This window comes from Clytia hemisphaerica, unplaced genomic scaffold (assembly GCF_902728285.1).
Source record: "Clytia hemisphaerica strain Z4C2 unplaced genomic scaffold, Clytia hemisphaerica genome assembly, whole genome shotgun sequence".
Classification (NCBI taxonomy): Eukaryota; Metazoa; Cnidaria; class Hydrozoa; order Leptothecata; family Clytiidae; genus Clytia; species Clytia hemisphaerica.
The window spans coordinates 59,774-73,167 of record NW_027104545.1 but is presented as its reverse complement, the minus strand read 5'-3'; the positions used below and the strand labels follow the sequence as shown (position 1 = coordinate 73,167).

At 36.4% G+C, this 13,394-nt stretch overlaps 2 protein-coding genes across 2 annotated transcripts; both read left to right on the top strand.

The window, feature by feature from the left end:
• The first annotated feature begins 9,355 nt into the window (after window positions 1-9,355).
• On the top strand, window positions 9,356-11,736 carry LOC136822671 (uncharacterized). Its single transcript, XM_067078962.1, has one exon. The coding sequence runs from the start codon at window positions 9,397-9,399 to the stop codon at window positions 11,404-11,406; it is 2,010 nt and encodes a 669-aa protein (XP_066935063.1). The 5' UTR covers window positions 9,356-9,396; the 3' UTR covers window positions 11,407-11,736.
• A 270-nt stretch (window positions 11,737-12,006) lies between these two features.
• Window positions 12,007-13,048, top strand: LOC136822679 (uroporphyrinogen-III synthase-like). The gene has a single exon (XM_067078971.1). It carries the CDS (start codon window positions 12,048-12,050, stop codon window positions 12,801-12,803), a length of 756 nt encoding a protein of 251 aa, XP_066935072.1. The 5' UTR covers window positions 12,007-12,047; the 3' UTR covers window positions 12,804-13,048.
• Window positions 13,049-13,394: the final 346 nt, after the last annotated feature.

Here is a 13,394-nt window from a genome sequence, read left to right as displayed (position 1 = left end):
GAATCGAAGTTCGTGCATTGAAAACCCTAGGCTGCTTGCATCCACTAACGGATTCGTGCTTCTTCTTCTACATGCAGTTTTGTAGAGGTCTGCGATTCAGACTATATGAAATCCCTCAACTAGCCCTATTGTAAGAAGGGTTGCGAAGCGATCCAGACTCCACCTCAATTCGCAAGTTGATAGCAAAATAAGAGCCACTCTGATAAAACCTCAAAAGAGACAGGGTCTTAAGTCTTATAATACTCCAAACACACCACACAAACCACGGCGGCACAATACCCGCCGCCCCGCGCAAAGCTCTTTCTTTCCTGTAAATGGTGTGTGACAACATGAGAGCGACTGTATTCACTTCATTGAAACACCTGTCACCACTAAAATAAACATTTAAAACCGAAGAACTACTGTTTAGATGCGTGCCCGCGCATCAATTTGATCAACTTCAGATTCTAAATCTGTGTTTCAGCTTCAGGTAATTTTTTTGCTGTTCACTGCTATTAGGGTACACGATTTTAAAACGGCATTTTTTGAAATCCTAGCTACCAAACCGAGAAAAATTTCGTGGCTTTAAGGCCAAACCCTTCAAGGTCATTTTGACAAAATCATTGGTTTTAAGATGGGATTTATATAGCAAATTTTTGCTTGAGATAGAAGTTAAAGGTACATGCATACAATGCTTCGCTCATAATATAAATTCGCTTCGCAATAACCCTTACGCTCTTTGCGGCTCTTGTTGATTTTAAATCTGCGATAATATTTTCCGGCTCACGTGGGAAATGCCGCGCGGAATATAGAAAGATGGTAAGCTCAGTTGCGGCGAGAAAAACTGACTCTGCACATTTTTGATTTTGGACTGTAAGTTAAGTCCCGTGTTAAGTAGCAAGGTGGGTGATAGAAATTGACCGTGAATCGAACGGTTGACAGACAATATCATACTCCAGGATGCAAGTGAAATTTTTTAATCCGCAGACCTAGACGGGGGTTCGGTTATTATCAGTTAGGGTTAGGGTTGGAGCTCGAGAGTCACAATGTAAGTAAGGCCGAAGCAAAGGCCTTCTTAGGGGCATTCGTACCCTGTGACTTAACTTGGGATCCCGTAGGGATCCTTGTAGGGGCACCGGTAGGGTTGGAAGCTTTCTTAATTAAGGCCTGTAAATTACACACTATAAAAGTATTTGTGAATGACGACTTTCTGCCGTGTCTCGTTGGCGTAAGCGGTTAGGCGTTGGGTTAGTAAACCAAGGTTGCTTGCATTTGGTGGTTCGGGCCGGGGTCGGAGGCCTGTTTCACCGGTACGGGCAAATTTCAGAAAAATACTTAGAAAACAGTTAGAAACACTTGAGAATGACAGAAAATCAGGATAGTAGATAGGAAAGTCACAAGTGTTTCAACCGGTATTCCAACGAAGCCATATTTTGGTTTGTACAGAAATTTCGCCCGCTCAAATCTAAACAACAAAATGGTCAATCTCACTAAAGCAAAACATTGCGGCCACGGCATTTCCCTGGATAAAAATTCTGGTCACGTGACCATCCGTGATTTTAGACCAATGAAAACGCTTCATTTCCCCGGATTAAAGTTGTGTCTACACTAACGCGCGGGAATTTGTTAGAAAAAGAGAAAAAAAACCGGGGGTCAAATTAAATGTTTCTCCCTTCTTGCGGCAAACATAAAAGACTTTAAGAGGCCATTTATTTAAGAAAGGGGTGTTATATCATATATAAATTATGTAAGTAAGTGATATTTTAAGTAAGAAGTTCATTAACAATTTTATTTTGAAGTTTGTTTTTAAAAACAAAACCCCCGTGCTCTATGATAATCTCATTTTCTTAACTTATGGACTCACTTGGAAGTCTTTGTAATACAGATCATCTGGCAGTGTAGTTGCAGCCTATACAAGAATTGGAATCTAAAGTCTGAAGTCGTAACTCCTTGCCAGTGAACCTGCAGAGACATTTTTAGTTGGCAGACACTGACTTTAGGTTGGTTTGGAAATCGTTTTATTTTGAAATGTAATCTTCACTTTAGATGAATACCTTTATTTATTTGGATTCATGAAAGGTTCAAGGTTTGTTTACTTTTTATTTCAAATTATTTCATTGATTTATTGAGCTGCAATAGCTGATTGAAAAACGAAGATTTTTGATAGTTATCAGCGTGGGCTTGGCCGCCATTTTGAATTTCGATTTTTTTTCTCCTGTACTCGGCAATTTAGAGGTTGTTCGTAATACGCGATTTGGCTTACGCGTAACACTCGTGAAGTAGAAAATAGGGGGAAAATAAGAGACGATGCATCCTGGAGTATGATATCGTTTGCCAACCGAATCGAACACCCCCCCTTTTGTTTTTCTACTTCCTATCTCTCTATCTCCTTTTCTATTTTCTGAATTTCTGAGACTTGTTTTCTGACTTCTACTAACTTTTCTTTGAATTTGATATGATATTTCAAACTTTCTCCAAATATCAACCCAACAAGACCCTGGACACCGCCGTACATTGTACAGTGTTGTACGGTGGGTGTACGGTGGGTACGGTGGGGTGTACGGTGGATTTCGAGTTAACCTATTTCACCACCGTACCAAATTGATTTCAGTTTCAGAAAGCATGCAAATTTTTAGATATTCAACCGTGGTCGGACTTACTGAAAAACTTCTGAGTCGGAAAAACTTTCTTTGGTACATTAAGTTTGACCACGGAATTTGTCTTTCGCGATCGCATTCCCACCGTACTATTGAACGGTGGGAAATTTAATGTACGGTGGGAAAATGTACGGTGTTTTCAAAGTTAACCTTTAATTCCCACTGGACATTTAAATCAAGCCCCACCGTACAACACCGTACAATGTACGGCGGTGTCCAGGGTCGTGACCCAACCGGGTCGGGATTCGAACCCACACTTGAACCCACCAAACAGCCAAATGAAAGAATCTCTGATCAGAAACCCAGCGCGCTATCCGTTGAGCCACACTCTCACAGAGCACAAAATTTGTAAATACTTATTATAGAATGACAAAAAAGACGGGGGTAATGTTATTTATAATACATGGTGGGTAAAAGTACTCCTTTTTTAACCTGACTGAAATTTGAGCCGTTACTAGCAACCCTTCGGGGCCCAAGGCGCCAAGCATGCACCCGGCACAGTGACAAGCCGTTACTAGCAACCCTGACCCTACCTATTGTTAATCAATTCAAAACAACAAAACCCCGGGAAACACAAAATTGTAGTAGATAGGAAAAAAAACCATGTTCGACTGACGGTCAATTTTTATCAACTTCCAAGTAGCAAAAGGTCTATATATTGGATTAGATTGTTAGGACTAGGTTTTTAAAGAGCTCTTTGTTTCATAGAATTAAGCTGAATTAATTTAATTTTGGATGAGTCCTGTGTGCTGTATGCCTGTGGTCTGTGCATGTGAGCCCAGCAGTAGAAGATGCTATTCTCCTCCCTCCCCAACAAAGCTTGTTATTAACTGTGTTTTTAATTGTTTCCTCCTACACCTACAGTTGGCATTGTATACTGACAGATTACTGAGAATCAGATGTTAACTCAAGCCAAACTAGCCGTATTGTATAAGGGTTGCAAAGCGATCCAAACTTCTCCTCAATTTGGGTTTTTGCCTAATTAGGAAAGTTTTTTACTATTTTTTTTCAGTGAAGTCAAGTTTGAAATTATTCTGTCTTAGAAAAATGGGTAAAAGCAGTCAAAATAGTCAATTTACATGACCTCCTGAGTTTTTCTTTCTTTGTTATGCTAAACAGCTAAAATATGACAAACCGCCCCTTAGGGGTCACTCACATATCGATTCTTCGGCCATAACTAACGGCAAATTGGGTGGGGTGGGGTTTTAGAGTCTGTGACGCTAAGAAATTTAAATATCATTTTTGAGACGTTTATTCCCATGACAAATGTTTCCATATTTCTTTCTTCTTTTATACACGTCTGAGTATTTGTTTGCTTCGCTATTTTATAGAACAATTTAAACCAAAACAAACGGCCCAATGTTTATGTCTTGTCTTCCTTTTGTTTAGACGGTCTGCATGGCCCTTGAATTTTGCAGACAGTCTTTTTTGTGTGTGAAATATTGCTATTCTGTTGATTATGCTTACGGAGATAATTAATTCTGGCAACTTTCCGAAAAAAGTTTAGAAAATTATCTCCATTATTTTTTAAATGTAAACTGACTGAGCAAGCCGTAGCGAAATTAAAGATGGCTGACGAAACAACGATAAAAGTGAAGGAGAAAATTTAGAGTTTCATTGATTTTTGATAATTTTTAAACTTTGATGTTAAGAGGTGGGCCCACCCGGGGGTGTGGGATTTTCAAATTAGCGTCAATTTGACGTTAGTGGTGGGTAGAATCGATATGTGAGTGACCCCTTAACAAAAAAAGAGATTTTAAGATTAATGTTGAAATGCAAATTTTTTCGATAATTAGACATAACTTTACAAAAAATAAGGTGGTTTTAAACAAATCTTTGATAAATTGGCGTTTCATTCTGTTTTAATATACCGCTCGCTAACAAATTCTGATTGGCTGTAAGTCTTTAGCTTTGGGATTCTGATTGGATCATTTCCTAAAGCCACAATTAGATTTTGATTGGTTGAAAGTTTCTGAGCGTGAATTCTGATTGGATGAATACCTGAAAAGTAAACAATAGTATGTAAGTATTTTGCTTATCAAAACCTAAAGATTTCCAGGGGGTTTTATTTACTTTGTATGACGATAATTAAGCCTACAAAACACAGAGAAAAAAACCCAACATATAACAGGTGTATTTTGTAATGCAGAATATGACAGTGTGAATCTTTTTAAAATTCTATGTTAGTCAATGCCCCATAACTATGCTCATGGTATCACGGTACCCGTTGCTAAGACCTTATGTTAAAAATGAAACCAATTACGGCAAAAATTCATCAACAATAGCAATTTTCGTAATATCTCAAATATTGATACTTGACTGTACTGACTGTACTTGACTGTACTGAAACCCTTTCCTAATTAGGAAAGACTAGCCGTATTGTATAAGGGTTGCAAAGCAATCCAGACTCCACCTCAATTCACAAGTTGCTAGCAAAATAAAAGACACTCTGATAAAACCCCAAAAAAAACAGGATCCATAAGCCTTATAATACCCCAAACACACCACACAAACCATGGCGGCACAACACAGGACCCTCCCGAGCAGCTAAAAAACACAATTTTCCTCTCCGGGAACTTCCGGAGTTTTCGGGAGCAGCTAAAAAAAACACTATTTTCCTCTACGGAAAGTTCTTCCGGTGCTTCCGGAGCAAGTGATTCTTAACACGTTTTAAAAAACTGTTTAAACATGGTTACAAAAAAATATTTGTCCAGAGAAGATGGACTTTGGTCAAATAAAATACTTATAGTCTTTGAGAATGATGGTTCAGCCATTGATGAAAGAGAATTTTTCACATTATGTTCATAAGCATCACACGGGGTCGAGTGATTTTTTTAAAATACACATGTGTGCAGTTAGTTTTCACAGTGAGCACTATCGTAATTATATCGCGTGATTATATTGCGGATATCTTGCTTCGAAACATTCAGGTGCAGACCAATCGTTGAAAATCGTGCTCCGGAACACCGGAAGTGAAACGAAACAACACTTTTTGCTCCAGACGTTTCTGGAGCGCAAGGAGGGTCCTCACAACACCCATTGCCCCGTGCAACGCTTTCCTTCTAGTTCTTCTAATGTAAATGGTTTTTATTCGAATCTTCTGTTGAAATCCTCAAAACATAAAAACAAAACAAAAACAAAAATCTACAAAGATGGCTTGTTGGTTCTTGGCCAGTTTTGATTTATTTCTTGACAAATTTGATTCTATTTCATTACCTCCGAATCTCTTTATCATTGAACATGAACTTGGTTTTGCAAGGTAAGTTCAGTTCACTAAAGAGCACTACTCCCGCCCGCGCAACTTGCAAAAACCTCTCATTGATTTACCTTATTTGATATTCAATTCATTTCAATTCAATTTCAATTCAATTCAAAGTAATTTCTTCGCCTGCATATCATTAAAAATTTACATATTTTAAGTTTGTATAAATTAGGGGAGGGAATGCAGGCCAGGAGACGTACCGTCTAATCAAATGAAATGAACACCTGGTCGCATGAGTTGGTCATGTCGAATATCATTATGGGAGGTATCTCGAGGGTTATTAAAACTATTTAAACTTTACAATCAGAATAAAAACAATTTTTACATACCTAACCATAAATAAACCATATAAAACACATAAAAAAAATAAAAAATAATAACAATAATACAAAAAAGAAAAAAATTATGACATCAACGATTGAAAGACCTGGAAAATATTAATTGTCATTGTATGTGAATTTCAAGGTTTTGTAAAGATGAACTTTCATTTTCAAGGTATGTGAGAGGATTAGATGTGAAGGAAGTCTCTAACCTGCTTTTTGATTGTATATTCAGATAATGGTCGAAGATCAGTCTTTGTTTGTAATAATAGTTGGTTCCAATTTAAAAGTGATTGATATTTTATGGATTTCAATCCAAAGTTGAGTGTTTTTGCCTTGGGGCGCTCTAAAAGTTTCAGGTAACTATTTCTTGTGTGATTAATGTGTGTCAGGGTTTTGTAGTTTAGCACGTTTGTAACAGCTTCAGAAGAAAGATTAGATAGAGTTTGATGTGCAAGTTGAATATTGAATTTGATAGGTTTTGAAAAAGAGGGGAAGTCTCAGCATTAAAATCTGAAAAAGGTAGAATACGCAAACATCTTTTTTGTAATTTTCCTATTCGAGAGTTTTGAGTAAGGCCTTGTCCCCAGATAATTGTTGCGTAAGACATATGAAAGTGGAATATAGCATAGTATAAGGTTTTGAGTTCTTGATACTTGCTTTTAAAAGGCAGGAATGATGGAGATCCTTTCTGTCACGGTTCGAACTAAATTTCTTTCCATTTAACAGCAAAAAAAACATTTAAAACCAAAGAACCACTGTTTAGATGCGTGTCCGCGCGTTAATTTGATCAACTTCAGATTCTAGGTCTGTGTTTCAACTTTCGGCAACTATTTTGCTGTTCACTCCCTACCATTTAAAAAAAATTTTTTTATCGCAGTCCTAGCTACCAGACCGAGAAAAGTTTTGTGGCTTCAAAGAAAACCATTCAAGCTGATTCAAGGTCATTTTGACAAAATCACCGTTTTAATGATGTGATTTATATAGCAAATTTTTGTTTGAGATAGAAGTTAAAGGTACGTACACACAATGTAGCATAACTGCTTTGCTCATAAATTCGCTTTGCAAAAATTATATTTGTCCGTCTACAAGTATAAGAAAATCTTGCATAGCCAAAAATCTGCAAATTCTAAGTTTAGAACAATCTTTCACTAACCCAAGAAATATGTAGACCTTTTGCTAGGAGCGATGTCATGTTGAATAATGAAAAACTCCAGCATCACAACAATTACACACAAAAGCAGCCTTTCTAATTCAGATTTATTTGCGTCGGCAAAAAATTCTGGGTTCTATAGTACAGTAAGCACTTTTACGTCAGCAAAAGCCAAATGCCCACGCGAATTAGAATGGCTGAAAAGCATATTTTCTTATCATTGTTTTAATGCTGGAGTATTTAAATTATCAAACATGACGTCCTGCCTAGCAAAAGGTCTACATTGGCTTGTTAGACTTGTCGCCTTTAAAAGAAACTTTAAGAAACGCCGGTAAGAGGTTCCTCAGCAAATCATAAAACCCTTGAAAATCCTGTCACTTTAAAAGGGATTTACAGAGGCTACTGAAAATTCCAGGCATACAGCGATTTGAAAGTAGGACTTTTCAATGGTTTTCAAGACTTGGACAGGGCCTGATCTTTATGTCACTAGCCCAGAAAAATAAGACTCAATAAGAGTATTACCGGCAAGATGCTGATAGTTTTGCAGGTATGAAGCCGGAAGATTTTTTCGCATTTATGACGTTCTAAGTTTGAAGAATTTGTGATGTAAAAATGAGAAGATTATAGCATTATTCTACAAAGTTGATTTTCTTCTTCTTCACTTTTCATCTTCGTTTTTTCATTTTTTCATTTTTTTCTTTTTTGATAATACTCCATTCCGGATTATCTTTTTAACGAGCACAAAACTGTTATCTTATTCGAATTCTATCAAAAGTTACAGCTTTTTTGTCTCCACTGCAAATTATATTGAGGCAGACTTTAAGAACATTTTTGACATAATTTTTCTCAAAAATGCTCACAAATCACATTTTGGATATTATTTTTGTTCCTGAAGCTAGACAATTTTCTCTATCAGGTACTACAGTAAAAATCTGTATCTTTATAGTTATAGTTTTGACCCACATCCATTTCCCATTTTTGATTTGTTTTGCACATCATGTTGACTGACGTCACTGGTTCATTTAAAGATATAAAATCAAACTATCGGTCGGAAAGGTGGAGTAAATGCACTGTAAGTCTACCTTTTCACTTCACTGCACCGTAAGAGTCCAATTTTGAAACTCAACATGTACTATAATCGTAGAAATTTTAGCGAGACTAATTTTAGCGTTTTAGCGAGTTTTCCCTATTTTCGCTAAAATAAATCTCGCTAAAACACGCCGATTCGCCAGATCGCTAAAATTTATCCGCGCGAAATTTTTGGTTAAATTGCCTTGATACATTTTTATCAATAGGAAGGGTTTCAGTACAAGGAAATGCTAGAAAACGAAAGCAATCAATAATGTAATACGAGTATTCGCTAAAATTTATTCACGCGAAATTTTTTGAAATCGTGATTCGCTAAAATAAATCCCAAAAAAATCAAGATTTTCCTGGTTCGCTAATATACGCTAAAATTAGTCTCGCTAAAATTTCTACGATTAAAGTAACTAATATGGCTCTTAAAAAATAACATCCAATCAAATAAAGGTTAGTTAAATGATTTCATCCAATCGGAAAGAATCTTTTGACAATATAATCCTCACATCCATTCCTGCTTTCGTTTGAGAACTAAAGATGAGAAAAAATTAGAATCGTCGAAACAAATTGAAACAAATAAAGATGCCGCTAATTAGTTATAATAATAAGTTTATGTCTACGCACAATTAATTTATCAAGAGAGTTTTTTGCTTGTTTTTTTAATATTTAAGTCATTCCCAAAAACCTAGTAGGTAGTAGCATTAAAATACTCTATGTCCTCCAAGACCAGAACCTTTATTACGATGTCTATGTTTTTTTGAAACATTTTGAAATATTTGAAACACTTTATTGTTTTTGAACCATTTTGAAAATATTTATTTGTGGTTTTAATAATAAGTTTTGCAAAAGACAACATTTTCAAACCTTTGCACGTTGTGAAAATTTGTTACGTGAAATCATAAATGATAATTTGTCTATTTCTAGTTTAAGAAATAATAAGAAATTATGACTGATCCATTTACAGCAGCTTTGAAACTACTTGGTAGCCATGCTAAACTTGACAGAGATAAAGGAGCTTTAAGTTTCAAAGTTGCTTTACAAAAGAATAAAATAAATACAGAATCATCAAAGGAAGAGTTTCAGAAGTTACAAAATTATTTGTTGGCATATCTTCAGTCAGATGAACGGAATGGATCAACATGGGAAGAGATCTTTGGTCATTTAGAGGCATCACGGATTTTAATTGAGTCAATTGGAGATGACAGTTCTGGTATCAACGTTGACACTTTTCTAACAATTGGTCTCGCTCATTTGGAAAATCCAGAATTCAGGGTTCGTATAGTTGCTGGTGATTTATTAGGGGCCCTTTGTAACCGAATTGATTCTAACATTTACCGAAAATGTGAACCTAAGTTGATCGCTAGTATCAAGGAGAACTTGACTAGAGACATTCCTGGGGACAATGTTAAAAATGGAGATGATCATAAAGATGCCAAAGATATCTTTCATGATACAGCTGGATGGAAGTCTTTGGAAACCAGTATGAAAGGTTTACAATCCATTATTGAAGGTTGTGGTGAACATTTTCTTCAATTCGTTAATATGGATCTGCTTGATTTGATTTTTGATACATTGAGTCACACCAATCGATTTGTTCGGGAAACTGGTTATTATCTATGCGCCTCACTGGCACGATACGGTGTGTCTTCAAAAGATGGATCAAAGAATGACGTAGCTGGGAAACTTGCTCAACATCTTTATGTTGGACTGGCTGATAATTGGAGTCAAGTCAGACTTGCTGCGTCTGTTGCAACGCGTCAGTTCTTTGAGGGTTTTGAAGATGAAGATAAAAAATTATATTTCAAAACTCTTTTGCCACCTATGTGTTTGAATCGCTACTATTTAGCTGAAGGTGTCAAGCTTTACAACCAAGAATCCTGGAAGTTGATCATGGGAACCCAGGGTCGTGCCAATGTTGCTTTATTTATCACAGAAATTGTTGATTTTTATGTGAAACAGACAGAGAGTGACAATCATGCGGTACGTGAAGCAGCATGTCATTGTATGGCGGAATTGAGCTCAAAAATTGATAACGAGGTAGTCAAACCACATGTTCCACGACTTCTTGAAGCACTTCACTTTTGTTTTCAAGATGAGAGTTGGCCAGTTCGAGATACAGCTTGTGTTGCTTGTGGTAATTTCATCTTGAACTTTCCAGATGAGAGCAAATCCTTACTCAGCACTTTCTACCCACTGTTCTTCCACAATCTCCACGATCCTATCCCATCAGTTCGCCAGGGAGGGGCTGTCGCTTTGACCAATGTCGCCAAAGCTTATGGTGAAGAAGCTCTTGAGTATGTCTTCAATCAAGTCTCAAAAGACTTTGACGGTATCAAGGAGCAAAAATCTAGCTCTGAGAGATATGAGGGCTTGGATAAAGGCGTTGCGACGTATGGTGTTATCAAACAACTAAGAGATAATGATTTAGAACTACATTCCAACCAGCAAATGTATTCTTGTGGTTCACTGGCACCAAAAATGGGGCGTCGTGGTGGTGGTTGTATGGATCATTCATTCAAACGAGCTGCAGAACCATGGGAAGCTGTCGATGGTTGTGTTTATTTGCTCAGTGAGATGTCAAGTGTTCCTGCTGCCGTACCCAGGGTGGAGAAATACATTCCTATCATGATCCAAGCAGCAACTCATAAGCACTACACCCACTACTTGCATCTCCTTGAATCCATCAACAAAGTCATCCCAAATATCGCCAAAGGATTGACCAAACGTGTTTTCAAGAAATATCTGGAACAGTTCTTTGATCTCATTTTTGAGTCAGCAACATGTGACAGTGCATTAACTAAAAGTGCTGCTTTTGATTGTCTCGAGTTTCTCAGCCAGTTTCTTGGTCCAAGTATCTTGAAAGGTCGAATTGAGCAATATAATCCACATCACTTGAAGGTGCTTGATCAAGTTTCAATTGGACCTGGTAGTATGCAAGGAACTGTGTTTAGATAACAATACTTAGTCAATTTTTTCATTAGATTTTATACATTTTGAGCTGAATCATGAAAACAATATTTTCATTATCATTGTTTAGTCTCTATGTTAGGTGAAGTGCTCCAGCACCAAGAATCATTTCTGTTTAGTTTTGAATTTGAGAATTTTATCGCTATAAGTTTTGGTTTTGCAAAATTCGCTTCCTGATCCTTTATAAAACGGGTCACATCCTGTTTTTAGATCCTCGATATAAATGATTCTTTTATTCTAAACAGCTCTTTTTTCATATTTTTTATTTTTGAAAAACAATACTTTATCTAAAAAGAAACTGGTGATAAAACTCTCCAATGACAACTCTTCACTTTCTCCCGTAAAAACTAATGTGGAAAGTTTTATTTGTTTGAAACAAATTAAAAGAATTCTTGCTTTCGAGATACACGTCGAGACAATTTCTGTTTCACCTGATTTTGGATTGCAAACTGAAAAATATTCTGTTTTGGTACCCAAGATACGATTTGGTACTCTTATGATACGATTCAACTGAACTTTGAAGTTCCTGATGTTTACTAATTTACGGTCGAGTTTTCTTACTTTCAGATTTATCCGCCATATAATGACATTTTTCTGTTTTTCCTTTTTGTTTTTCAGAACAAAAAATAATGAATGTACTGCTTCTTCGCCAAGAGGAAGAAGAAAGTGATAAATATCATCTTCGTTTCCAGGACTCTCTGATTGGAAACGTGACCTCGGTCCCAGTGCTTGGTTTTGAGTATTGTAACTTGGACAAAATTGTAGATTTTGTGGATACAATAGACCAATATTCAGGTCTGATTTTCACAAGTCGTCGAGCTGTAACTGCCTTTGAGAAGGTTGTTGAACCTAGTGATATTGAAAAGATAAGACAGATGGCAGATTTCACTTTGTATGTTGTTGGTCGTACCACTGAGAACTGTTTAAAACAATTGGGTCTTGAATCAGTGGGTTCGGAGACGGGCAATGCTAAAGAATTATCAGATCTAGTAATCAAGCAACAAGAAAATACTGAAAAACCTTTGATGTTTCTCTGTGGTAATTTAGCACGTGAGACTATCCCTAAAAGACTGACGGAGAAAGAAATTCCCAACGAATCTATCTCATGCTATAAAACTATCCCTGATACACAATTTGAAACAAATCTTAAGAACTATTTAATAGGTTTTACGCCGGATGTTGTTACCTTTTACAGCCCGTCTGGTGCGGAATTTCACATGTCATCACTGATAAAATTAATTAGTGGATTGGGCGAAAGTGTGAAAGTGGCTTGCATAGGGGAGTATACTGCACAAGCTGTCAGAAAACTTGGAATCAACGTCTCTGCAGTGGCTGAGAAACCAAACCCGGATTCTTTGTTTGAGGCTATTAAAAGTATTTCTTGATATTTGGTTCAGTTAGAATAATTAATATACCATCCTTTTTTATGTTATAATTTTAGATTATTTTAAATTATTTACATTAAGATTTTTAATTAACACCTGACAAATTTTTGCAAACTTCGAAATTAAAAGTCATTAATATTTGGTATCAACTAATGTTGGTTATCTATGGATGAACTCCAAGATTTCTACCACCGATATGATCATTGTTGTTTCCATTGATTAGTTGCCTTGTTCTAATATCAATAGGTCTTATTTTAGTCCAACGACTGTCTCGTTTTGAAACAATTACCAAGGTTTGATTATATCCCTCGAGACCTTGACCTTTTTTAAATAGAGTGTGAACCTTGAAACCTTGAATATGAACCTTTTGGGTTCAATAACCATAGCACAATATTTTGAGAACGAGTTAAGTGACGTAATTTATGAAAAGGTCTATTAGACTGTTTACTTTCTACTCAAGCTTGAATTAATTTATTTCTCCATTGGAAAATCATCTACATCTCTAACGGTAACGAATAGAACAATCAAATCTCAAAACTTCTTGTGTTGACTATTAAATTCATGCGGTTGCTGGCTTCCTTTTTAAAGTAT

Bases quoted from the DNA above. Each gene is read 5' to 3' on its own strand.
- LOC136822671 (XM_067078962.1), top strand. From the start codon at position 9,397: ATGACTGATCCATTTACAGCAGCTTTGAAACTACTTGGTAGCCATGCT.
- LOC136822679 (XM_067078971.1), top strand. From the start codon at position 12,048: ATGAATGTACTGCTTCTTCGCCAAGAGGAAGAAGAAAGTGATAAATAT.